The sequence below is a fragment of the Mesoplodon densirostris genome, chromosome 4, assembly GCF_025265405.1.
Source record: "Mesoplodon densirostris isolate mMesDen1 chromosome 4, mMesDen1 primary haplotype, whole genome shotgun sequence".
NCBI classification, from domain to species: domain Eukaryota; kingdom Metazoa; phylum Chordata; class Mammalia; order Artiodactyla; family Ziphiidae; genus Mesoplodon; species Mesoplodon densirostris.
This window is the reverse complement of record NC_082664.1, coordinates 24684380-24711454: the sequence shown is the minus strand read 5'-3', so window position 1 is coordinate 24711454 and position 27075 is coordinate 24684380. Positions and strand designations below refer to the sequence as shown.

General features: G+C 39.6%; 1 protein-coding gene across 9 annotated transcripts in view; it reads left to right on the top strand.

Annotated features, from left to right (window-relative positions):
* The window catches only part of NRXN3 (neurexin 3), a 1648921-nt gene that overhangs the window by 1432485 nt on the left and 189361 nt on the right, over nucleotides 1-27075 (top strand). For all 9 annotated transcript variants that reach the window (XM_060097971.1, XM_060097970.1, XM_060097973.1 and 6 more), the window contains one exon: nucleotides 25522-25693. In XM_060097971.1, the coding sequence (XP_059953954.1) occupies nucleotides 25522-25693 (172 nt within the window). The remainder of the gene's footprint in view (nucleotides 1-25521; nucleotides 25694-27075) is intronic.

Sequence of the window (27075 nt, the reverse complement as noted above, 5' to 3'; positions counted from 1 at the left end):
TATACTGTGTCCTATATATCTTTATGTCTTTAAGATCAAGCACAATTCTTGGCATGTAGTATGTGCCCAATGCTTATTGATTGATGAAATAATTGATTCTGAGATTTATTACTAATGATCAATCTAAGTGTTTTTCAGCATCACACTCAACTCCATATATGTTAGGACAACCACTCTTGAGATTTATATAAACCAAATTTTCCTCCTGTAAAGCAAAAAATGAAGCCTTTATTTTTCATTTGGTGTATTACAGACACTGGACTAAGTTTCTTTCATAAATATTACGTATGCCTTTTTCCTTTCTTATCTCCCCCAAAATCCTGTTTGGCAGCTCTTTTTAGGTTGTTGTTTAGATGAAAAAACAGGGCCTAGAAACAGTTAAATAAAGTATTACTTCTTTCAGAACTGGAAAGCCAAATCTGTCCTTGTATGTCTCCTGGGAGAATAAAGTTTTGGGATACCTGGGTCATTTTGGGTGCTGTCTTTACTCACTATGTGGCTTGGGCAAATATATGTTAGGTTCTTCCATTTGTAAAACCGAGATTCATACAGAGTATGTGTCCCCTAACTTACCTTCCTCCAAAAGATTAATGAGGTGATTTCCAGGGAACACTTTGATTTTTAATGATAAAAGAAATAGGTAAGTATGAAGCGAAGCATTTCCTGCTTCTGTTGAAGGTTTTTAGAAGGGTGCAAGCAGCTTTTAAAACTTATCAAAGTAAAAGCTAGAAGAAGAAGCAGCCATCTACATTTAAAATCAAATCAACAATTAATGTAGAGCACCTAATGATCTTCTGATATGTGTATTGTACATTACAATGTACCAGGCACTTTTACATATATTATCTCGGTTTTTATAACTACTCTATATACTACATAAGCTAAGTATTTTTATGACCTATTTTTATTTATTTTTTATTTTTATTTTATTTTTTTTTGCTGTACGCGGGTCCCTCACTGTTGTGGCCTCTCCCATTGTGGAGCACAGGCTACGGACGCGCAGGCTCAGTGGCCAAGGCTCACGGGCCCAGCCGCTCCGTGGTATGTGGGATCCTCCCAGACCGGGGCACGAACCCGCGTCCCCTGCATCGGCAGGTGGACTCCCAACCATTGCGCTGCCAGGGAAGCCCTTTATTACCATTTTTAAGATAAGAAGCTAATAGGGTAAGTGACTTGTTCAGTGTTACTTGATTCATATGAAATAATCCAGGGTTAAACCCAGGTTCCCTGGATTCCAAACCTAGTTTCAGAGATCTTGCATCTCTATAGTACTGTTGATATAAAAGCATCCAAATTGGACCATCCACACATTCTGTCCATGTTCAGGGCTGAGTTTAAATTCTACTTCCATTATAAAGGCTTCTTATATTCCTCTAACCTAAAGCCAGTTCTACTTCTTCCCTATTTTTTGTTGTCCTTAAAAAGATCATAAACATCTGTGAAAGCTCTTGAGAAAATTCACAGATCATCCTATCAAGTGGTTCCCTGGAAGCCTTTATACTAAGATGCGTTCCCTGTATTCTCTTCTTTCTTAAACTAGACCCTTGGAATTCAGTCCGATTTCCATTCTTCTTGATAGTTGCCACCATCCATTCCATCCTTGGGACTGAGCATCAACACAAGCAGTACTTGAATGGTAGAAATGGTCTGTTCATTTTGGAATTAATGCCTAGAATAAAATCTTGTACATGGTAGGTGCTCAATACATGATTGCTAAGTGAATGACTAGACTAATCAATGATTATGGTTGGGGCAGAAGGTTCAGAAAGTTTGGCAAGAATATTGGGAATAAAGGTTGGAACCGGATAATGGAAGATCTTGGATGCAAGGCTGAAGAGTTTGACATTTGCCCAACTGGCAACAATAGAATTACTGGAGCCAACAAATGGTTTTCCTGGATTTTCTACTTCTAGGACAGATTCCACTTTAGAATTCAGCCAGCTTCTTGGTTTTTCTTCTTTTCTCCTTTTTGTTTTTTCTTGTCTTTTCAAATCCACCGGGACCTCCTCCCCACCAGTGCGACTTTGCCAGAGACTAGTGATATGTAAGGCAGGCAGAGAAACCCAAGTGAATCAAGGAAGCCTGTTAAAAGCACTGATTTCTATGATGTCTCAGTTTGTTAACTAAATTGTAGGTTGTATCGCTTAGCCAGAGACAGCTGACAGGCAACTCTGCCTGAACAAGTAGCATCTCCAAAATGACGCATGCATTTTAGTTTCATTACAGGAAGTGGGTATCATTATTGCCTGGACCATCACAGTAAGTACGGTGATTATATTCATCCCTTGGGATTTGGGGTTGACAGCATAGCTGGGCTGTGCTAAAGAGTCTTGGCTTGCACACTGATGTAAATGACAGCAAAGCAGATCTCTGGGCCTCTTAGGATGGAGGCATAAGTTCATGACGTAAAGAAAGTTCCATGGGCCTGCTAAAATCTTACCAATTAGGACTGGAATTTCTTTGCTTATAAGTCATATTTAACATTCCTCTTTCTGATATTTTCCCTGACACCCCAATATCCAGAAGTCCAAGACTTTCAGCTGCATGTTGCTGAGAATTTCAGCACTCAGCAGAAACAGTGGTAGTTATTAACTAGTTAGTTGATGGCAGCTTCACCATGACCATAAAGTAAATATTTCAAACCTCCAAACATATACCAACCTCCAAATAACAAATCCTCTTTAGATGCCCGAGGATTGGCTCTCTAGCTTCTCTTATGGGTCAATCTGTATTGGTAGGGTTGCCTGGAGAGGGCTTATTTGGGCTTCTCAAGTTAGAAAAGAGATGGTTCCCCCATCTATACATATATACTATGAAGCAATTGCTGTTCCCTGGAAAGAAAATTTAGGGGTGACACTTCTAATGCCTTCTCTCCAATCCCTTATTTAATTGGTGGAATTGGATGAAGGGTCTGCACATGTATGGTGAGACCCCTTCCTTCTCTTCTTTCTGTTCAGAGGGTTCTTCTCCCTGTGCTGGGTGTACCCAGGCCCAGTACAGTTTCACCTTTGCAGGGGACAATGGGGAAGAGAAGAGGACAAGGCATATGCGTAAGAAGCCTTATGTGGCCTGGTCTGAGACCCAGATCAATTCCGGCATTCAGCTTCACAAGCAATAAAGTTTGCTCGTCCTTTGAACCTGTGTATATTTTTCAATTGGCTTGGAATTTAGAATGGAGAGAGCTATGATTTATTGCCCACTTAAACCTCAACATGGTAGGGCAGCGATTCTGTTTCTCTAGGTGTTATATTGCAATGAACATTTTTTATTTATTTGGCAAGTATGTTATATAACTTAAATAATTTTTTTTCAATATCACAGTCTGCTCAAAATTAAATGGTAGTTCTAGAGCAGCAGCCTACATTAAATTTTTATTGATGATTATAACTATGTAGGTATATGAACTCACAGAACTAAAACTGAGTTTGCATAAAATTTACATGTACCTTTCTATACTTAATGGTCTGCTCTTAGGCAACTTTCAATAATGCATTTTGTTATCATTATCTTTGCTGGCATTAATTAATCCTACTATTTATTGGCTAAGTGTACATTTCCTATTGGTGTGTCTCTAAGTCAAGGTGAAGGTATCTATCATACTTCAGGGCTCAGAAGGAAGTCTATTTTGCTTAAATCAGACCTTCTTATGAGTCTGCCTAACAGTGATAGATTTTGTTGATGCGCTTCAGTTCATGAAAAGTGCATTAAAACCTTGAGCTGAGCCATCTCTCTGAAGCAGCAGTTGGGTCATTACAGTTTGGCAGGCACTTTAGATGTGTGTGTGATTTTATGATCGAGTCTGCCTAATTCATCCCAACCCTTCAAAGGGGAAGGAAACGACAATTCCTTGAGCATCTTCTGTTATGTGCTAGCTGCCTGCATATGTTGTTTTATCCTCATAACAAGCTTTTGTGGTAGGTAATATTCTCCCAACATTAAAGATGAGAAAATTGAGGCTTAGAAAATCTAAACAATTTGGTCAAGAACACACAGTAAGTGATAGAGTGAAGAGCCAAAGCCAAAACTGTTTACTCAAAAGCATGTGACTATTATAGTACGTTAGGGGTTTTAAAAAGAAAAACAACAGAAAAATCTACAAAGGGCAGACTGATAATTTAATTGATTAAAATGGAATGAGGTATAAGAAAAAATGCACTTTCTCTTTTTTTTTGAATCCCATGGCTCTTGATCTATTTTTGTTGAAGTTCAGAGAAGTTGCTAGTCATATGGTAACAAACATATTTCCCTTTCATCTTTATGATACAAAACAAAAAAGAGCGACAGAGTGAGAGAGAGAGAGAGAGAGAGAGATAGAGAGAGAGGAAAACTTGGTGATAAATGGAAACCAACACTCAGACTTTGCATCTAATATTCAATAGGGAGTGGTAGAGACTGTAGTGATTTAGAAACTTGTGCCTTTCTCCTCCAATCAGCTCTGGCCTTTAATTGTGTTTTAGAAATATTATCCCAGGGTTGCTAAATCTTACCATTTTCAAAAGAACTTAGAAATCTAACTATTCATGAGAGACCTTCTGGTTTTAAATGTTGAAAACTAAGTCACATTTTAAAAGATAATATGAGTACCACCCTTTAAAACATAAAATAATATACATCTGAGGGTCTGATCCAGTTTGTAGGTTCTGTTTGTAACCTCTGTATTACACAATGCAGCTGATAAGTATCTATTGGAGAAAAATAATCAACAGACAACAATCAAACCAAAAAGAGCTTTTGTTACTCTTCCAAGAAGTATGCCCCCCAGGTTCAACATTGTTTGTGTCCCTCTGGGGTAGACACATAACTCCTGATCCTTTCTGTCCTTCACCAGTGTGGAGATGAAACCTGTGTGTCATGGACATTTGGATTTCAGATGCCCTGCACACACGTGTTTGTGCATTCCCTGGATGGACCTGGTTGTCTGGTGAGCAGAGGTGGAATGGCTCATCAGCAGTTATCCTTTGGCAACTGAATCAGAAATGCATCCTGCTGTCTATTAAGGAAGGTGTCTCTGCTTATAACTAGCTTTCTAAGATGAGGCTTGGTAGATAGCTTTAGTCGCACTCCTGTAATTCCTTGTCTGTATCCCTAGTACTTCCTTCCCTCTTCTTCTAAGTTTTTACTTTCCTCTGACCTTAATCACTGCCGTAAATGAATCAAAGGTGTTACTGAACATAGATATGACTAGTTGGCAACAGTAAGATAACTGCTAACTGCTGAAACATGGGTGCTCTAGCATTGCTTGGATGGTGTCTGCCCTGATGGCCTCTGAGCCTCTAGGCCAAGGTCCAGTGTGAGTGCTGCACAAACCATTGTCCTTCTAAGCAGCTAAAGTTCTTCTTCTGCTAGAAGAGAAATAGCTACAGCAGAAAGCAGGGGTGTTAGCAGCAGGGCACACTTGGGGAATAAAGGATTTTATCTATATTTATTTTGAGTCTATAGTTTTCTAAATTCCATAAATGTAATTGAGCCATTATCAAGGAAACATTTGCTGGTGGTATGGGGAGGGCCCTTTGGGCAAGAAAAAAAATATCCTCTAAGATTTAGCATGTTTATGAACCTTAAACATGCTTTCTCTTTGTTTGGATGTGTTGAGCCCTGAGAGACTATCTGAACATGCGAAAGTTTGTGTCTCGGAAAAATTACTGATTTTTTAGAGACCAGACCAGCTGGTTGATATTCTAAAGCATTTTTATGCCAAGTCTTTCCGATTTTTCTCTTTCTCAGACTGAATTTCATTTTCATTCCCATAGTTTCAACCTTCTAAACTTCCCCCATTCCTCCTTCCTCATCTTCATTGCTTGAATTTGTCTGATCTAACCCACCTTTTTCCCACCACTGGCCTGACCCCTCCCAAATAAGGTGGCATTTTCAGTCCTGAAGGATACATAATGCAACCTCTGCCTCCAATCACTTGGGCAGTTTGTCAAGGACTGACTATAGATGTTTATTTTTATTTCTTCTATCTTAATTTAGGGAACTGTGTGCTTGTTTTTATTTGTATTTGTCCCCATCTATTTTGCAATGATATGTTTTTTTTCAGTGCCGCATAATTTTCAAATCGCCGTCACAAACATCTCTTTTTTTTACCTTCATCACCACCCAGCAAGCTCGGTGATGCCAACTCTGTCTTACACCTGAGGAAACTATGCCCAGAGTATTTGTGACTTGTCCCAGGATCTGCATTAAGTAAACAACTAGAACTTAGATCCGTGTCTTCTTGTTCCAGTAGTATTGCCCTTTTCACAATACCAGGGTGGAGTTTACACTCTTAAGGACTGAATAATGCTAAATATATTTTTTAGCTTCTGATGGGTCTGACAGAGTACCCTATCTAGAGTGTATAATCAGCAGATACTTGATTGCAAAACCTCTGTGACTTGACTCTGACTTATGCAACATGGATTTGGAGAAATAAAGATATCGTTTTAAAAATATAACGATATGTAAAGATCCTCAATTTGGCAAGTCTAGTGCAAATTGAAAGTGGATGGTGATTGTAGTACAGCTCACTTAGAGGTGGACCTAGAAGACTGCAATGAAGGGACAAGCTCCCAAAGGGCAGAGCTTGAACGTTACACTGACCCTCAGTCACTGCATTGAGGAGTAGAGAAGAAGGCAGGAAAGTGAAAACGAGTTTCTCTGGAAGGGTGGCATCTTGGATAATTCAAAGGTAAAAATGGTGTTTAATGGGAATCAAATTGTTCAAGGAACTGGTAATGGGAGGGAGTGGTGTCCACATCTAGGACTTCAGTTTGAATCTAGTCTAAGTAAAAAAAGCAGAGTGGACTGAGGACCTTGGTAATGGATTACAAACCTCTCACCTCCAGGTCTACAGAGCAAGCTCTCCTTGGGCTGCATAGGCTCGCTGGCAATTATCCTGAATACTGTTTTAGTAAACTACATGAAATAAATGAGTGCCCATGGTCCCCTGAGATGTTGTCATGGCTCACAGTTTCAGACACACTCTTCTAAAGTAAAATCATAGCAAAAATCGAAAAACAATAAATGGAACATTGATGGAGATGTTGCAGTCTGCACTACAGTGTTGCTTGCTGAGAAATGCAAAGATGCTTTCACCATTGTGTCAGGTGCTCAGCTGAACATTTATTGAGCTGTCTATATGGAGAAAGACATAGAAAATAAAAATGTATTTTCTGCCCTCATGATGCTCACGATGTGATTAGGGGAAAGAACCGTTTCATTAAAAACAAAACAAAACACTGAAATGAATCAATGCAAACAATTGACTTTATTATTGAATAGAGGTTGGAGGGGTTGTGAGATAACTTGTTAAAGATGGCTCTGGGAGGGCACGTATGCAGAATTGTGTTTAGCTCTGTACATCTTTGTACACTGACTAGGAAAGCCAGATTCTCTGGCAGAGGGAAGTCTCGTCTCCATATAGGAAAGGATACCTCATTTGGTGTTGGTCTGAACCAGGCCTAGGAGATCTGTTCTGCTTTTGTGTCATTACTGGATCAGTGATCCCTAATGATCAACCAGTGCATTCCCTGGAACTCATGTTGACTGACTCTAGATCGTCCTGATCATCTGAATCCATGGTTTGTTCTGAGTTACGTCTGGGATAGTTTCACATTTCTGAGAAGCCTTCTTGGAAGTAAAGTCCCAAGCATTCCACTGACTGTTCAGGGGCTATCCAAGGGCAGGATTAGAGCTTGACTACAGATGCCTTTTGATGGACACAGAGAAGTCTAGATTCTCCTGAATCATCATCACTTTACTTAAAAAGCAAAGGAGAGGGTCAGAGAAACTAGCTTTTGGGTATGTTAAGTTTTAAGGTCTTATTCAAACACACATACACACGCACATGCACACACTTACATAGGCATGCATACACACAACTCTATTTCCCTAGCAGTGTGTTCCTTAGACTTTTGGATGAAATCATTTAGCATCTTTATATCAGTGAATAAAATTGTAGCACACTCATAAAGAAGAGAGAGAATAAGGAATGTTTGTGCCCTTTAAATGCCATAATGTAAATACTTCTTCATATTGTGCATGGATTTTTTATAAACGCCGTGGATAATTTGTGTATCTGAAGCTGTGGCTAGCTACCAGGTGACTCACAGTGCATGCCAGATCATAGAGGAGCAATGACTTCCTAGTTTCTCAGGGGTATTTCCCCCATTTGCCTGAAACTTACGTTACAGTTTGGTAGCAATATTAAATTCAAGTAAATTAAAATAAGGTTATGTATTCTCTAATTATTCTATCAAAAGAGCAGGCAGCTTTGAAATAATTCTCAATGTTGCTATGTTGGATGCTTTTCCAAAGGCATGAGTCAGCTCCCTGTGACACATTTTCAAGTCTCCCATTTGGGTGACTTTTACTTAATCTCACCCCTGGCCCATGGAAGGTGTCCTTCTTTTCATACTTTTGCCAGGATGCCCAGATTACTCTCCCCTACACTGACTATGACACTGGCATGGAGGTCAGAAAACCTGCCTTCTTACTTGCTACAGCTTGTTTAAATTTCCCTTTTATTTTTTCCTCTCTTGCTTTTATTATGATGGTTGGGGGTAGGTCAGAATCAAGCTTTTGAATTAGAAATGCTGATAAGATCCAAGAGAGACTGTTACAGTGGTGATAGTTGACAAAGAGGAGGACCATAAAATATCACCTGGATGAAATACCTCGCTGCAATGCTATCTCCAGGACACATACACACCACCGTCCCTGCGTGCAGACAGGCACTGCTGATATATTAGAGTCTGCTGGCCATTTTCTTTATGATAACTAGGAAAGGAAAAATGAGCCCTTATTTCAGTATGTTCGTCCCACGATGATGACACAATAGATTCTCCTTGCAGGTAAACCAAGAGAGCTCAGTTAATCACCATTTATCACTCAAGGGACTCAAGTGTCTTGCAGATGCATGGGAGCCCTGGAGACTGAGATATTCATTGGGTTGCAATGCTATTCTCTTCTTTCATTCCATCTAATGTAATAAACTCAAGTCCTGGCATCAGAGTGATATGTGCTGGCTTTTAGAGTCCCAAGCCTTTAACATGTACATGATTCACTCCACAGAACTAGACACATTTTCAGAAAGAAAATGTCATATCATTATAATTTTAATAACTTTACAACTTCACTCCATCCCCTCTGTTACCAGCCTATTCCTAGCTACCATCATCTTTTGCCAGAAGCCTCTAATTTATTTCTCTGTATCTGCAGCTGCCCACCTTCAAACAAACAAACAAACAAACAAACAAAAAACAAAACAAACAAACAGTGTTATGTTGAATTGATTTTAGTATCTAAACTAGCCTTAATGGATCTGAGATAGATTAGTTTATGACTAAATAGGATGAATTTTTATATATTTTGTCTTATTAGAAATGTGCTCTATTTGTCAGTAATAGTTGAATGCGTCGGTACAGGCTCCCCCTTTGACTCTCCCACTCCTATTTGAGTTACTCTGACCATGTTAACATAAACCATTGATCAAAAACTAAAGAAAAAAATCATGGCCAGCTAAATTGTGCAAGATTTTATAACAGGGGTCAGCAAACTTTTTCTGTGAAGGACCAGACAGTAAATATTTTAGGCTTAGAGGCCACGTGATCTCTGTTGCAACTGCTCAGCTCTCCTATTGTAGTGCTACAGCAGCCAAAGACAATATAGAAATGAATGAGCACAGCTGTGTCCCAATAAAACTTTATTTACATGAACAGGCAACAGCCAAATTTGGCCATAGTTGCTGATCTCTGCTTCAGGCCATTCTGCCTCCTGCGTCTTTTGAATACCCATTCTCCAAAGGCATCATAAAAAAATGCAGTCATCTACATTGTATTTTCTGGTAATCCCAAAGTACTGAATCTCTCAGTTCTGAAATGTGTATACTATTTTTTTTCCTTTGGTTAGAAAATGGTATAGAGTTTAGCCTGGGAATTCATCTATGGGAATGACCGAGAATGCCTTGCTTATTAAACCAAGAATTCTTGGTTGAGGTTTGTTATTCACCTAGGTCCATTCTCCTTGAAGCCATAATGTTAACTCAGTCTGTCACTTGAAAGATAGGCAAATAGTAAAGCATTTTGGAGAATCACTGAAGGTTTCCTTACTGCCACAGAATAGGTCTTGAAAGGTTATTAGCTGTTTGCTGGTCTGTCTTCCCTATGGGAGCTGCTGCTCCTCCTTGGACTGGAATATCTAGTTCTAGGACAGGGAGTTTCTCCTTTGATGCCCACTCAGAACTGATTATACCTCTTCATGGAAACTGACTAGAATGACCTAGTCTGTAGTGAAGGGTCAAGGGACTAAATTGGGTTTGGAATTATCAACTAATGTCATTGTGCCCGGGGAGATGTACTGGGAGGCTTTCCTAGGGTAGTAACAATGAGTGATAAGAAAAAGGGGTTACCAAGAGCAGACAGGGAAAATATCACAGGATGTGTACTCTAGACCCACCACCTTCTGGCTGTGTGAGCTTGCTTTGCCAAGTTTACATCTGTAAAAAGGGCACTTGAATAGAATATAGAGTAGGAGCAAGTCAAATTATGCACACATGCTCATTGCTCACCCTGTGCTCTGAGGGCCAGACGAGTTTAGACCAAATATTCAAAATTCACATATAGGTACACACAGGCGTGCCCTCAGGTACATGTGTGTATTGTATGTCTTGTGTTTGTGTTGTGTGCATGCATACATACCTCATAGAAGGAGTATTGTGAGCAATGAATTAGACTATGTATGTAAACATTTGTAGATCAGTTTCTGTCATGCAATGCATGCTTTATGTGTGTTTGCTGTGTGGCTGAAGTTTTGTACTCCCTACTGCAGAGTTTCCAATAGTGACAGTATTCATACTATAGGGCAGGTATTTCTTGGCTGTGTATTGTTGGATATTGAGCAACATCTCTGGCCTGTACCCCCTAGAGCCCATTAGCGCCCCACCCCTAGTTGTGACAAGCAAAAATGTCTCCAGGAATTGCCAAATGTCCCTGGGTACCAAATCACCCCAGCTGAAACCATAGCCCTAGTGGAACCAAAACATTAATATAAGGAATTCATTCCCAGACTCTAGCAAGTATCTAAATCACCAGGAGAGCTTGTGAACTTATGGATTGCTGGGTCCCACTCCAGGGTTTCTGATTCAGAGTCTGGTTTTAGATCCAAGAATTTACATTTCTAATGAGTTCCTAAGTGATGCTGATGCTGATCCTGCTCCCAGGACCACACTTTGTAAGTGTGTAGGTAAGAGGTAAGACACTGTGCTCTCACGCTGTGTGTGTGTGTGTGTGTGCACGTGCACGCACACAGTGTGCATACGCGCAAGGTGGGCAGAGGGGGGACAAGCCATTTTGAGATGCATTTTCTCGGTGAAAAATTTTTGTCTAAATTTTTTAAAAAGCAAAAACGTGATTATTCCATCAACATATGCTCTCTGTAAAATTCAACAGTATTAGAAACTCACAAAGTTAGTTTCTGTTGCTGCTAGACTCCACTTTACGTCCCAGATAGTCCACGTAGTACCAATTTGGTATTATCCTTCCAGACATTCTTCCCTTTCTCCTTCCCTCCCCCCACCCTCTCTCTCTCTCTGTATCTGTGTATAAATATATATATATATAATATATTATATATATATACGTGTATGTATAATTATTTGAAAAATAGAACTGGGATTATAATGTAAAAAAAAAGATGGAAGATTTTCTGGAAGAATTCTTGGTGATTTAAAAAGTACTTCCTAATTTTGAGGATTTTGATGTTATTGTGAGCACAGGGCTTAAGGTCTCTTTATTAAGGACATTGGGTCATTCCTCACAGCTGTGGCAGAGATTTGGGGGACCAGCAAGGCATTTATGGGAGATGTTCAGTCTGTACTGGGTTTCAGTCAGCACTGCCCTGCCAGCTGTCACCTGAATCCTGCCAGGAGACTGCTCCAGGCCCTGGTGAAACACTGAGGCTCCTACGGAAATGAACTTTTAATTTTCACTTTATAGTCAGACTTAACTACCAAACGAGACAGTGTGACATTGGGGTCTGTCAGTACGAAATGCATGTTCAGAGTGGATTTGAAGGACATAATGACTCAGGATGCTGGTGTATAACCGGTGATTGTTAGAGCCCTGGCTCTGACTTGCATCTTATTTACTTGCACCAGCTGTCTTGTCCTTCCTTGATTTCCCTCTTCAGGTCAGAGTTCCTGTTGTCCTGAGCTGTCATCCATGCTCTCTCTCTCTTTTTTATCTTTTCTGGGAGTTAGAGATGGAACTGTCTTGAGCTATTTATCAGTCTTATCTCTCTTGACCCTCTGTTAGTATTTCAGCCTGTGGATCTAATCCACTTTAATTGATTGACCTCGTGCAACCAGACATCAGGGAAACAACAGGAGAAGCACAACTGCAGCTGGGGGGGATGTTGGATACAATTTTGCTGGTTGGGCGCAAAGGTCATAGAGACCTGTGCAGATTTAGGAAAATAGAATTTATTTCCAAGCCATTTAACATGAATTTTCTAGGGACAGTCTGTACGGATTCTGGAGTTGATGATCTTGAATGGGAGACAGTCATTTCAAATACACAGAGAAGTATGGTGTAGGGTGTGTGCAAAAGCCTCTGACTCACCCATCATCTGTCATACTATTTCTTACCCAGTTATCTCCACTATCTTTACCATTATCACCATCTTCACCCCCACCATTAACATTATGTTTATATCATCCTTTGAGCAGCACTTCATAATTTGCCAAGATTTTATTCATTTCTCTTAAGTAACATTCAACACAGGCATTATTATTATTGTTGTCTTTGTATTGTTATTCTCATTTTTCATACAGACAGTTGAGGCCTGTTCCAGATCATCTGGGCAACAAGATACAGAGCCTTGACTGGGCTCAGGTCTTCTGCTTCTAGATCTTAAAGGCTCTGGGACCCAGAGCAGACATTTTCTTCTTCCCTCCCTGCCCTTCCTGCCACACACACAGCCACATTTAAGCTCCTCGAGGGAAGGAGACTGGGTCATTGTCATGGGATGACAGTGGAAGTCCAAACCCTCTCCCAGTTGCACAGGTTGGAGCCTTGTCAGTTTGAGTGATTCCGGATAGGATTATTCTCTATCTTGGACTTCTTGAGGGAGAGACCTGGTCTCAAATCCCTTCATAGCACATGGCTTTGCACACCAGAAGTGCACACTCACTGCTTATTATCTAACAGTTGTCTTCGGTCTAGGACAAGGAGATGATAATATTGAAAGAATGGACTTATGATCTTCACTGAAAGATAATTAATAGCCACGTAAAGAACCCATACATGATCTAATAAATGCAGGGTGTTTTATCCTAGTGAACTTCAATAAAATCCTCCCACAGTCAAAATTATCTGATGAATCAAGTAAATTGTACCTCATCCTTTTGTATTTTACAGATTGCATATATAAAGCATAATGAGACTATATGTTTTGCCCAAGATTTATTGCAAAAAAAATTCTCAATACAGATGACCAATTCAATGCTTTATCCCATACTGTTCAAATCCTAGTTAGCCTTCCATGGTATAAAAGCATATTAACACAGTTTTTTCTATCATGACCACACATTATAATTTATATTCATTCATTCACTTATCCATTAATTTAACAAGTATTTGCTGAGCACCTGTTAGGATCCCTACATCTGAAATACACACAAATAGGTTAGGCAGACAGGTTAGGCAGGTTATACAGATGTAAAGTGTATAATATGTAATACATATACCATTTTTATATAAATAACTCAGTTGCAACATGAATACATATAATGGAAACATAACAAGGTGGAAAACCCATGGGTTTTAAAGTCAGACAGACCTGTATTCTAATATTAAATATATATTTTAGTACTTGTGCAAATTCTCAATTGTCTGAATCTTGATCTTTTTAACCTATAAAATTTGGAGGGGGGATTGGAACCAAGATGGCAGAGAAGAAGGATGTGCTCTCACTCCCTCTTGAGAGAACACCAGAATCACAACTAGCTGCTGGACAATCAGCTACAGAGAGACACTAGAACTCATCAAAATGATACCCCATATCCAAAGACAAAGGAGAAGCCACAATGAGGTGGTAGGAGGGGCACAATCACAGTAAAACCAAATCCCATAACTGCTGGGTGGGTGACTCACAGTCTGGAGAACACTTATACCAAAGAAGTCCAACCTCTGGGGTGGAGGTTCTGAGCCCCATGTCAGGCTTCCCAACCTGGGGGTCCAGTAACGGGAGGAGGAATTCCTAGAGAATCAGTCTTTGAAGGCTAGAGGGATTTGATTGCAGGACTTTGACAGGACTGGGGGAAACAGAGGCTCCACTCTTGGAGGGCACACAAAAAGTAGTGTGTGCATTGGGACCCAGGGGAAGGAGCAGTGACCCCAGGGGAGACTGAACCAGACCTACCTGCTGGTGTTGGATGGTCTCCTGCAGAGGCGGGGGCTGGCTCTGGTTCACCTTGGGGACGAGGACACTGGCAGCAGAAGTTCTGGGAAGTACACCTTGGCATGAGAACTCCCAGAGTCTGCTATTAGCCCCACCAAAGAGACCAGTTCGGCTCCAGTGTTGGGTTGCCTCCGTCCAAACAACCAACAGGGAGGGAACCCAGCCCCACCCATCAGCAGTCAAGTGGATTAAAGTTTTACTGAGCTCCACTCACCAGAGCAACAGTCAGCTCTACCCACCACCAGTCCCTCCCATCAGGAAACTTGCATAAGCCTCTTAGATAGCCTCATCCACCAGAGGGAAGACAGCAGAAGCAAGCAGAACTACAGTCCTGCAGCCTGTGGAACAAAACCACATTCACAGAAAGATAGACAAGATGAAAAGGCAGAGGGCTATGTACCAGATAAAAGAACAAGATAAAACCCCAGAAAAACAACTAAATGAAGTGGAGATACAAAACCTTCCAGAAAAATAATTCAGAAAAATGATACTGAAGATGATCCAGGACCTCGAAAAAAGAATGGAGGCAAAGATCGAGAAGATGCAAGAGATGTTTGACAAAGATCTAGAAGAATTAAAGAACAAACAAACAGAGATGAACAATACAATAACTGAAATGAAAATTGCACTAGAAGGAATCAATAGCAGAATAACTGAGGCAGAAGAACGGATAAGTGACCTGGAAGACAGAATGGTGGCATTCACTGCTGCAGAACACAATAAAGAAAAAAGAATGAAAACAAATGAAGACAGCCTATGAGACCTCGGGGACAACATTAAATGCAACAACATTCACATTATAGGGGTCCCAGAAGGAGAAGAGAGAGAGAATGGACCAGAGAAAATATTTAAAGAGATTATAGTCGAAAACTTCCCTAAAATAGGAAAGGAAATAGCCACCCAAGTCCAGGAAGCACACAGAGTCCAATACAGGATAAACCCAAGGAGAAACACGCTGAGACATATAGTAATCAATTGGCAAAAATTAAGGACAAAGAAAAATTATTGAAAGCAGCAAGGGAAGAAAGACAAATAACATACAAGGGAATTCCCATAAGGTTAACAGCTGATTTCTCAGCAGAAACTCTACAAGCCAGAAGGGAGTGGCATGATATACTTAAAGTGATGAAAGGGAAGAACCTACAAGCAAGATTACTCTACCCGGCAAGGATCTCATTCAGATTCAAGGGAGAAATCAAAAGCTTTACAGACAACCAAAAGATAAGAGAATTCACCACCACCAAACCAACTCTACAAAAAATGTTAAAGGAACTTCTCTAAGTGGGAAACACAAGACAAGAAAAGGACCTACAAAACCAAAACCAAAACAATTAAGAAAATGCTCATAGGAACACACATATCTATAATTACCTTAACCATGAATGGATTAAATGCTCCAAACAAAAAACACAGGCTTGCTGAATGGATACAAAAAGAAGACCCATATATATACTGTGTACAAGAGACCCACTTCAGACCTAGGGACACACAGATTGAGAGTGAGGGGATGGAAAATGATATTCCATGCAAATGGAAATCAAAAGAAAGCTGGAGTAGCAATACTCATATCAGATAAAATAGACTTTAAAATAATGTTACAAGAGATGAGGAAGGACGCTACATAATGATCAAGGGATCAATCCACGAAGAAGATATAACAATTATAAATATATATGCACCCATCATAGGAGCACCTCAATACATAAGGCAACTGCTAACAGCTATAAAAGAGGAAATCGACAGTAACACAATAATCGTTCAGGACATTAACACCTCACTTACACCAATGGCCAGATCATCCAAAATGAAAATAAATAAGGAAACAGAAGCTTTAAATGACACAATAGACCAGATAGACTTAATTGATATTTATAGGATATTCCATCCAAAAACAGCAGATTACACTTTCTTCTCAAGAGCACACGGAACATTCTCCAGGATAGATCACATCTTGGGTCACAAATCAAGCCTCAGTAAATTTAAGAAAACTGAAATCATATCAAGCATCATTTCTGACCACAACACTATGAGATTAGAAATGAATTACAGGGAAAAAAACGTAAAAAACACAAACACATGGAAGCTAAACAATACGTTACTAAATAACCAAGAGATCACTTAAGAAATCAAAGAGGAAATAAAAAAATACCTAGAGACAAATGACAATGAAAACACTATGATCCAAAACCTATGGGATGCAGCAAAAGGCAGTTCTAAGAGGGAAGTTTATAGCTGTACAAGCCTACCTCAAGAAACAAGAAAAATCTCAAATAAACAATCTGAACTTACACCTATAGGAACTAGAGAAAGAAGAACAAACAAAACCGAAAGGTAGCAGAAAGCAAGAAATCATAAAGATCACAGCAGAAATAAATGAAATAGAAACAAAGAAAACAATAGCAAAGATCAATAAAACTTAAAGCTGGTTCTTTGAGAAGACAAACAAAATTGATAAACCATTAGCCAGACTCATCAAGAAAAAGAGGGAGAGGACTCAAATCAATAAAATTAGAAATGAAAAAGGAGAAGTTACAACAGACACCACAGAAATATAAAGCATACTCAGAGATGACTACAAGCAACTCTATGCCAATAAAATGGGCAACCTGGAAGAAATGGACAAATTCTGAGAAAGGTATTACCTTCCAAGACTGAACCAGGATAGAAAATATGAACAGGCCAATCACAAGTAATGAAATTGAAACTGTGATTAAAAATCTTCCAACAAACCAAAGTCCAGGACCAGTTGGCTTCACAGGTGAATTCTATCAAACATTTAGAGAAGAGCTAACACCCATCCTTCTCAAACTCTTCCAAAAAATTGCAGAGGAAGTAACACTACCAAACTCATTCTATGAGGTCACCATCACCCTGCTACCAAAACCAGACAAAGATACTACAAAAAAAGAAAATTACAGACCAATAACACTGATGAATATAGATGCAAAAATCCTCAACAAAATACTAGCAAACAGAATCCAACAACACATTAAAAGGATCATACACCATAATCAAGTGGGATTTATCCAAGGGATGCAAGGATTCTTCAATATACACAAATCAAACAATGTGATACACCATATTAACAAATTGAAGAATAAAAACCATATGACCATCTCAATAGATGCAGAAAAAGCTTTGGACAAAATTCAACACCCATTTATGATAAAAACTCTCCAGAAAGTGAGCATAGATGCAAACTACCTCAACATAATAAAGGCTATTTATGACAAACCCAGAGCAAACATTCTCAGTGGTGAAAAACTGAAAGCATTTCCTCTAAGATCAGGAACAAGACAAGGTTGCCCACTCTCGCCATTATTATTCCACATATTTTTGGAAGTCCTAGCCACAGCAATCAGAGAAGAAAAAGAAATAAAAGGAATACAAATTGGAAAAGAAGAAGTAAAACTGTCACTGTTTGAAGATGACATGATACTATATATAGAGAATCCTAAAGATGCCACCAGAAAACTACTAGAGTTAATCAATGAATTTGGTAAAGTTGCAGGATACAAAATTAATGCACAGAAATCTCTTGCATTCCTATACACTAATGATGAAAAATCTGAAAGAGAAGTTAAGGAAACACTCCCATTTACCATTACAACAAAAAGAATAAAATACCTAGGCATAAACCTACCTGGATAGATAAAAGACCAGTATGCAGAAAACTATAAGACACTGATGAAAGAAATAAAAGATGATACAAATAGATGGAGAGACATACCATGTCTTGGATTGGAAGAATCAATATTGTGAAAATGACTCTACTACCCAAAGCAATCTACAGGTTCAATGCAATCCTTATCAAATTACCAACGGCGGGCTTCCCTGGTGGCGCAGTGGTTGAGAGTCCGCCTGCTGATGCAGGGGACACGGGTTCGTGCCCCGGTCCGGGAAGATCCCACATGCCGCGGAGTGGCTTGGCTGTGAGCCATGGCCACTGAGCCTGCGCGTCTGGAGCCTGTGCTCCACAATGGGAGAGGCCACAACAGTGAGAGGCCTGCATACCGCAAAAAAAAAAAAAAAAAAAAATTACCAATGGCATTTTTTACAGAACTAGAACAAAAAATCTTAAAATTTGTATGGAGACACTTAAGACCCCAAATAGCCAAAGCAGTCTTGAGGGAAAAAAACCAAGCTGTAGGAATCAGACTCCCTGACTTCAGACTATACTATAAAGCTACAGTAATCAAGACAATATGGTACTGTCACAAAAACAGAAGCATAGATCAATGGAACAGGATAGAAAGCCCAGAGATAAACCCACACACCTATGGTCAACTACTCTATGACAAAGGAGGAATAGCCAAAGCTGTCTTGAGGGGAAAAAAAAGAGCTAGAGGAATCAGACTCCCTGACTTCAGACTATACTATAAAGCTACAGTAATCAAGACAATATGGTACTGGCACAAATACAGAAACATAGCAATGGAACAGGATAGAAAGCCCAGAGATAAACCCACGCACCTATGGTCAACTAATCTATGACAAAGGAGGCAAGGATATACAATGGAGAAAAGACAGTCTCTTCAATAAGTGGTGCTGGGAAAACTGGATAGCTACATGTAAAAGAATGAAATGTTAACACTCCCTAACACCATACACAAAAATGAACTCAAAATGGATTAGAGACCTAAATGTAAGACTGGACACTATAAAACTCTTAGAGGAAAACATAGGGAGAACACTTTTTGACATAAATCACAGCAAGGTCTTTTTTGATCCACCTCCTAGAGTAATGTAAATAAAAACAAAAATAAACAAATGGGACCTAATGAAACTTAAAAGCTTTTGCACAACAAAGGAAACCATAAACAAGACGATAAGACAACCCTCAGAATGGGAGAAAATATTTGCAAATGAATCAATGGACAAAGGATTAATGTCCAAAATATATAAACAGCTCATGCAGCTCAATATTAAAAAAATAAACAACCCAATCCAAAAATGGGCAGAAGACCTAAATAGACATTTCTCCAAAGAAGACATACAGATATCCAAGAAGCACATGAAAAGCTGCTCAACATCACTAATTATTAGAGATATGCAAATCAAAACTACAATGAGGTATCACCTCACACCAGTAAGAATGAGCATCATCAGAAAATCTACAAACAACAAATGCTGGAGAGGGTGTGGAGAAAAGGGAACTCTGTTGCACTGTTGGTGGGAATGTAAATTGATACAGCCACTATAGAGAAGAGTATGGAGGTTCCTTAAAAAACTAAAAATAGAATTACCATATGATCCAGCAATCCCACTACTGGGCATATACCCAGAGAAAACCATAATTCAAAAAGACACATGCACCCCAGTGTTCATTGCAGCACTACTTACAATAGCCAGGTCATGGGAGCACCCTAAATGCCCATCAACAGTCGAATGGATAACAAAGATATGGTACATATATATGATGGAATATTACTCAGCCATATAAAGGAACAAAATAGGGTCATTTGTAGAGATATGGATGGACCCAGAGACTGTCATACAGAGTGAAGTAAGTTAGAAAGAGAAAAATAAATATCGTATATTAACACATATATGTGGAACCTAGAAAAAATGTTACAGATGAACTGGTTTGCAGGGCAGAAACTGAGACACAGATGTACAGAACAAACATCTGGACACCAAGGAGGGAAAGCGGTGGGGGGGGGGGGGTGATGGTGTGATGAATTGAGAGATCGGGTTTGACATGTATACACTGATGTGTATAAAATGGGTGACTAATAAGAACCTGCTGTATAAAAAAATAAATAAAATTAAACTTAAAAATTAAAGAAAAATAAAAGAAAAGTAGGTAAAATTCAATTTTTATACTAAATTGTTAGGCTATGTCTTAGAATGAAAAGATAGAACAAATCTAATTTTTTATTGTTTTGCCTGGAACTCTGAACACAAGAGTATAATGAAGTTTTTGAAGTGGAATAAACCTTCCAGATCAACTAACTTAGCAGTTCTCAAACATTTTCGTCTTAGGACCCCTTTAAACTTAAAAAAATGATGAGAAGCCCAAAGAGCTTTTGTTAACATGAGTTATATCTAGTGATGTTTACCCTGTTAGAATTTAAAGCCATGAAACATTTAAAATAGCGATTTATTAAACTATTTAGAAATGAATAATAAGCCCAATTCATGTTCACATAAATAACAAGTTTTGAAAAGCAGTACTTTAAAAATTACTGATAATGTCATTGTTTTACATCTTTGCAAATCTCTTTCATGTCTGGCTTAATAAAATATAGCTGGATTCTCCTAAATGCTTTTACATTAAAAAAAACATTTTAAGGGTAATTGTGGGAATTTGAAAATTATTCTGTTAAAAATATTTGTTGAGCACCTACTCCATCATCCAGATAGTCTGGGTTATGCTGCAGTAACAAACAGCTTCAAATACCAATATTTGGTGGCATAAAGCAACCAAGCTTTGTTTCTCACATGTTCCATGTCGATTGTAGTGTGGCTTGTTGTCATCCTCACTCAATGACCCAGACTGACAGAGAAGTCACTACTAGGAATTTGCTGAGTGCAGTGGTTCAGAGCAAATGGGAGAATTCTGGCAGGTCTCAAACCAGCAATTAAACGGATGGCTCAGTAGTAACACCTGATTTTATTGGTCAACACTGGTCCATTGGCCCTACCCATCACAAGCGGACCCAGAATTTCTCTCTCCTATGAGCCCATAATGGAGGAGAACTACCAAAATGTGGTAAACAGTGCCACTGATTACTTTATTTACTATAAGCCAGACTGAAATGAGTATGGCAGACCTGATGGTGTCTGGCCCCAAGCAGGCTCACATTCATGTTGTTGTCCTTGTTTTACCGCCTAGCACTGAACTCACAAATTCTGTGTGAAGCCTAGAAGTTAAGATATTGAGAATTACTTCCTTTGCGTAGCATCCTGGCACACATTTGAGAGCCCCAGTTCTGTTTCTGTCAGCTGCAGTTTTCTAAAATAGCAGATGGTGCATTTTGCCTTCCCCTGGGGCACTCTGGAATGAATGAAGAGATCGCCTTCTGGGAGATCTTTATTCCTGAGGATATTTGTTGCCCCCGTGCATTTCTGCTCCTGAAGTCTGAACCTGGTGTTGGTAGCATCTCTTGGGTCACCTCCATAGCAATCAGTGCTCTTTGGCTGATGGAGGATCAGAAAGGTGGAGCTGGACTAATTTGAGGAACCGTGTGGGCTCATAAAGAGTCATTACTGATAAAGAATGGCTTACTGGCTATTTAAAGACAGCCATTTTCTGTACTGTTCAGTTTTTTCCCTGAATGCACTTGAGGATTCTTTGGTAATGTCTTCCGATTTACCACTTGTCTTTGTTTTTAATATCAAGGAGTAACATAGATTGAAGTGATTGCCTTGGTAGCAACTTTAGTGGTGAAGGGTATGGAGTTATTAAAATTTATAGTCATGCTGTTTTTGCACCTACACTTTTGCTTATCTTGGAGAGGCTTATAAAAGGCACCAAGGAATGTGGAGAGAGAGCAAATCGTGGCAGGAAATCAACTGTGCAAATGTTGGTTTTTTTAGTGTTCTATTTGCTAAAATTTACATTTATTTTTACAATATTTCTTAATGACAGTGTTGCCAAGCCAACCAGTCCTTGGCTCATGCCACTAGTGTCAACCACACTAATGAGGGGGGAAGAAAGAGAAGAGGTGACTTACATTTATTGAGGTCCCAAAATATGCACAGCTTTGTGCCAGGTGCTTCACACATATGTGTTCTCCTAAAATCCTCACTGCAATTTGCCTTTCTTCCTCCACGTGATCCTTTATAAAAGAAACACCAGAAGTTAAACAACCTGCCCCAGGTCATGCAGCTTTAAGAATCAGAGGTATTATTTGAACCAAGATATGCTAAAACCCATGTTTATCATATCGAACCAATGAACTTCTCCAGCAATCACAGTGTTTTAAATAGTCAAATGATTGGATGGTTTCCTTCTCTTGATCTCATGTATACCTTATATTGGTATAATATTTTATTATTCATAAAGTACTGTCATATTAATTATAACGTTTCAGCCTTATAACAGCCCTCCAAAGTATGTAAAGCTGGTATCCTATCCCCATAATATATTATCAAGAAATGGGTTCAGAAAAGTTAAGTAACTTGCCCCAGGTTAGTCAGGGCTGACTCCAAAGCCAGTGCTTTGTATCCTTCACATCATCTCTTCTCTGCACACATGAGCCAGCCCACTTTATTTTCATGGCAGCTGAGCATGATGGATTTAAGCCTGGGCAACTGTTTGGGTATTTGTCACAAAGCTTATAATGAACTGAGACAAAGCAGTTAGCCACAGATTGTAATGCCACTGTGGTCCCATGACAAATGACAAGGAGGTTGCAGTAATGAAATCTCATTAGTGAAGAGACCACATCTGAGGTCCAGCACAGGCACGTTTACCACTGCAGGAAACACAGTGAAACATCTGAGTAAGGGTCTCCACTGACATTGGCAACGTGCTAGCAGGATTAAGAAGACCTCCCCAAAACAGTGACTGCAATAGCAAATGTGTGGCGCCTAAGATAAGGACCAAATATTTATTCTGGCAGAGATTAAATCTTCTCTTTTCCTGAATCTATTATGGATCTTGCAGAAAATCTGCCCAAGAATATATCTCACTGATCAGCCTACTCCGTGAGCCAGAACTGTACTTTGCCACCGCTGCTTCTGAAAAGCTGCAGAAGGCTGGTCTAAAGGTCTCCTCTCTCCCCCTAAAACTGTCCTCCTTCCATGATTAATTAGTGACTGAGGTGAATTGAATCACCAGCAGTCCTTTACATGCATCCAGGATTTATACAGTGGTTTCTCATTGAGGAACAGTGATGCAATAAACAGTCCACATTTGTGGGGTGGGCAGAGGAGTAATGGTGTCTGCAGTCATGGTTATTTTCACTCCTCCAGTCTTCAATTCTGCTAAAAAGATTATGACTCAGGTTATTATAGCCTTGCTTATTTAGGCACGAGGGTGATTAGGTACCAACACACACATACACACACACACACACCATCCTTAGAAGTACATACCAACTCTTTAAGAGAAAGCAGAAAAGTCATATTGTCATTTCTGCATTCCCAGAGAATTAAGGAGAAAGAATAAAATGGATCATAATATTATTAATTATGGTCATGAAAGATGCAAAAGAACCGATCATCAGGTTCACTTATCCATGCATCATGTTTTAATAGTAGGTATTTTGTTTAGTGCTGGAGGTGCAGAGATAGGAAAACAAAACAAAACAAAGCTGAGAACACAGTGTCTCAATAAACAGGGATTTAAGAAATCCTGTTTCTTAGAAACTTAAGAAAATGAGTATGTTTAGTCACCATCTGGGGAGGCACCAGAATTGCTTCTCCCAGAGAACAGAACATGGGAATTGCAGACACCATTTTACATTGCGTGCTGTGCTGTCAGGGCACAAAGGAAGCAATGATGTCTACCCTGTATCTCAGCATCCCTGCATGCTGAAATCAGCCTCTTTTGATCAGCCTAGATTCCTACATTTTACGATTAAGGCTCCTAGGTACTTATTCATTCTTTTATTGGGCACAAGATGTGTTCACATAACTAAAGGAAAATTGGCTAGTTAAGGAAAGCCTGTCTTTTGGAAATATAAGTGAAGTCTAGCAAACTCTATGGAAACCAGTACCTAAAATCTCACCAGAAGTCTCAATTTATTGACTTTAAGCATAGTGAGTGCTTAATAAATAGTGTATTTATATATTGAATGAATGAATGAATGAATGAACCAAAATTACTAAACTTGAGATTCAGTGAAATCTTTCCTATGTCTTGGTGTGTGTGGATTCTGGACTTCTTTTTCCATATCCTTCTCCTTCCTTTCCTCCTCCACTTCCTCCTTCTCCTTCTTCTTGAATAGAAGGAAATAGAGGATAACAGAGACTATGTGGACAAATATTGTGACTCAGTCTTATAGAACATCAGAATCACACCTAAATTTTATTGTTTTTGAAAGTCCAACGGACTGTTTGCCAATAAGCCAGACTATTAGAGAAATGGAGAAGGATGTTTCTTTTCTCTCCTTGCCCATTTCCTCCTGACACCCTGCATGCTGATACCTTTCCGAGAGGTTGCGAGAGACTGATTATATCTGATCCGTGAGGTTACTTTCATTTTGTGTCTTCTTCCGAATACTAATTCCAACTCTTAGTCATAGGTTATTAAAGGAGTAGAGTAAGAGTTGTAATAACATTGTTATTTATATTTCAGTGGTTCTGGGCACTTCCCAGGAGGTGGATGATGTCACCACCACCACCACCACCATCACCACAATCATCACCTTCATTGCCGTAATGTTACTCCTCTGGAATTCATTGTGTTTTCCCTCCCAAAAGTCTATGTAGGGCCACAGAGTTTCTCTTCTGCTGTGTAACATAAAGCTATAGCCCTGAATATTACCTCCTTCTTTGGCTGAACCTTAGGAATAGGGCTACAAGGGTGGGAAGGGTGCCAGCATCTGACTTGGAAAACCTCAGTTCAGTTTCACTGGGCCCCACTGAGGATACATTTCCTATGTTCTGTATACCTACAGAAAGTAGCAGCAAGAGTCAGTCTATAGCGCTAGCTCCTATGGTTTTGGTTCCTCATCATTCTGTACGCCTCCTCTTGGCCTTGGTTGCCCCCAAGAGTGCAAGCAGGCTTGCATTTCCTCTTTAATCCTAAATCTGAATTGTGAAGTAACCTACAATTCAGTGTCTGATTAGCCTCTTCTAGAAAACATGCCTAATTCATCTCACAGAACCTTGCAGTGTCATTACTCACTTGTTAGGTAGTTCTGTGGTTCCAGCTTTGATAGCTGTTGAGGGCAATCAAATGATGTAACCTGTGCAGTGCAGCCTCTGAGAGCAATCTGGGTGGTTTTGTACCATTGGCTTTTATGTTCAGGATGAAAGCCCATGGAGAAATGTAGGATACTATTATTAACTTCAAGCTGACAGCTCTCTCTGGGTACCTATGGATTCATTGTTAGTTGGAGGATCCACTTGAAAGGGAGAAAACCTTGTGGTTAGTGATAACTTGCCTTTTGTGTCTCTTTATTATAGGAACAGGGGAAAATTGGAGTTGTCTTCAATATTGGCACAGTTGACATCTCCATCAAAGAGGACAGGACCCCGGTAAATGATGGCAAATACCACGTGGTGCGCTTTACCAGGAATGGCGGCAATGCCACGCTTCAGGTGGACAACTGGCCAGTGAATGAGCATTATCCCACAGGTACATGTTTTACTCTCAATGCCCAGACTCTCTTTTGTTCTCCCATTCTTACTTCTAACTGGTGATTTTCTCATGACTGTCACCAAATCATTAAAACACTGAATATTAAGCACACATTCATATTTTTTGGATGAAAAAATAAGTTATTTCTTTCGGACTTGGTCCAGTACAGGGAGCTTCTGGAGACTTACTAACTATGCACTGAATACTTCTTTTGTCCATCTGATTAATACTGCTGACTGGCTCATACCAAATACAATGATTATGGATTTTCCGGGGCACTGCAAATGACGAGCAGTAGAGGGAAGGGTACACCATCTCTAAAATAAACTATTGTCAGTAATCATGGAATAATCAATATGAGATCTGGGCTTTGTGGTGCCATTTAGTCAGGTGTGATTGAACATACAGATGGCCAGAGATGGCAGAAAGACTGTGAAAGGAAGTTTACTAAACTTGAGATGATGAACATCAAGTCAGGGTAACAATGAGAGAAAAACTAAGGGTGGAATTCCATTCATTTCATTGACTTTGCCAGTGTTTGCTCCCTCACTTCCACTAGCCTGCCTTGATTTTCAGAGGTTGGTCCTAGTAGGCATTTTAATAGCAGGCATGCTGGTGTGGGAGGGAGAGGGGTTAATCATCTGTTTAAATTTTATAGTCAAGGAGCATTCGCCAACAAACTCCCAGAGCCAGATGGCCAAATCAAGGATAATGGGGGGAAAGGTTGCCTTCTTTAAAAAGATCATTCAAATAATCCCTTAGCTTTCCCTCTCATCTCTCACTTCTACCAGGAAAGAGCCCTGAACCCTGATCATAAAAGTGCCAGGAATGGAAGGGAAAATACTTTGGCTAAAGGCCTTTGCTCCATCATGCCAAATGTGGGCATTTATGCTATGTCTAACTCTCTATCTCCTACACTCCAACTGCCCATCATTTTCTCACTGTTATCTTCTTACTTCCTTTATAGTGAGGTGAGCACAGAGGTAAGGAAGCTGGAAGCACATTTCCAGAAATGTAAGAGCCCTTTAGCTAATAATCATCACACTTGAGAGAAATATGTAAATTTGCCTATTTGTGGCCCAAGAATGTTGAATGACTTGAAGGCTGTGATTATTTTTTCACACCTAAGTTAGCATTACTTTTCTTTAAATGCCAAGTAGAAGTAACTGTGCTACTGGGTTTTTCCTCTATTAGCCAGGGTCTTCCTATGTCTGCTTTAAGAATTATGGGAGCATTCACAAAGAGCATACAAGACCCCCAAAATACTAAAGCAAAAAGCCCCAGCCACTCATTTATCTACCATCTCAGTCTCTGTACCATATCCAGCTCAGTCTCTGCTGGGAGTCTTTTGACATACTACTCCTGGCACTTCTTAGATT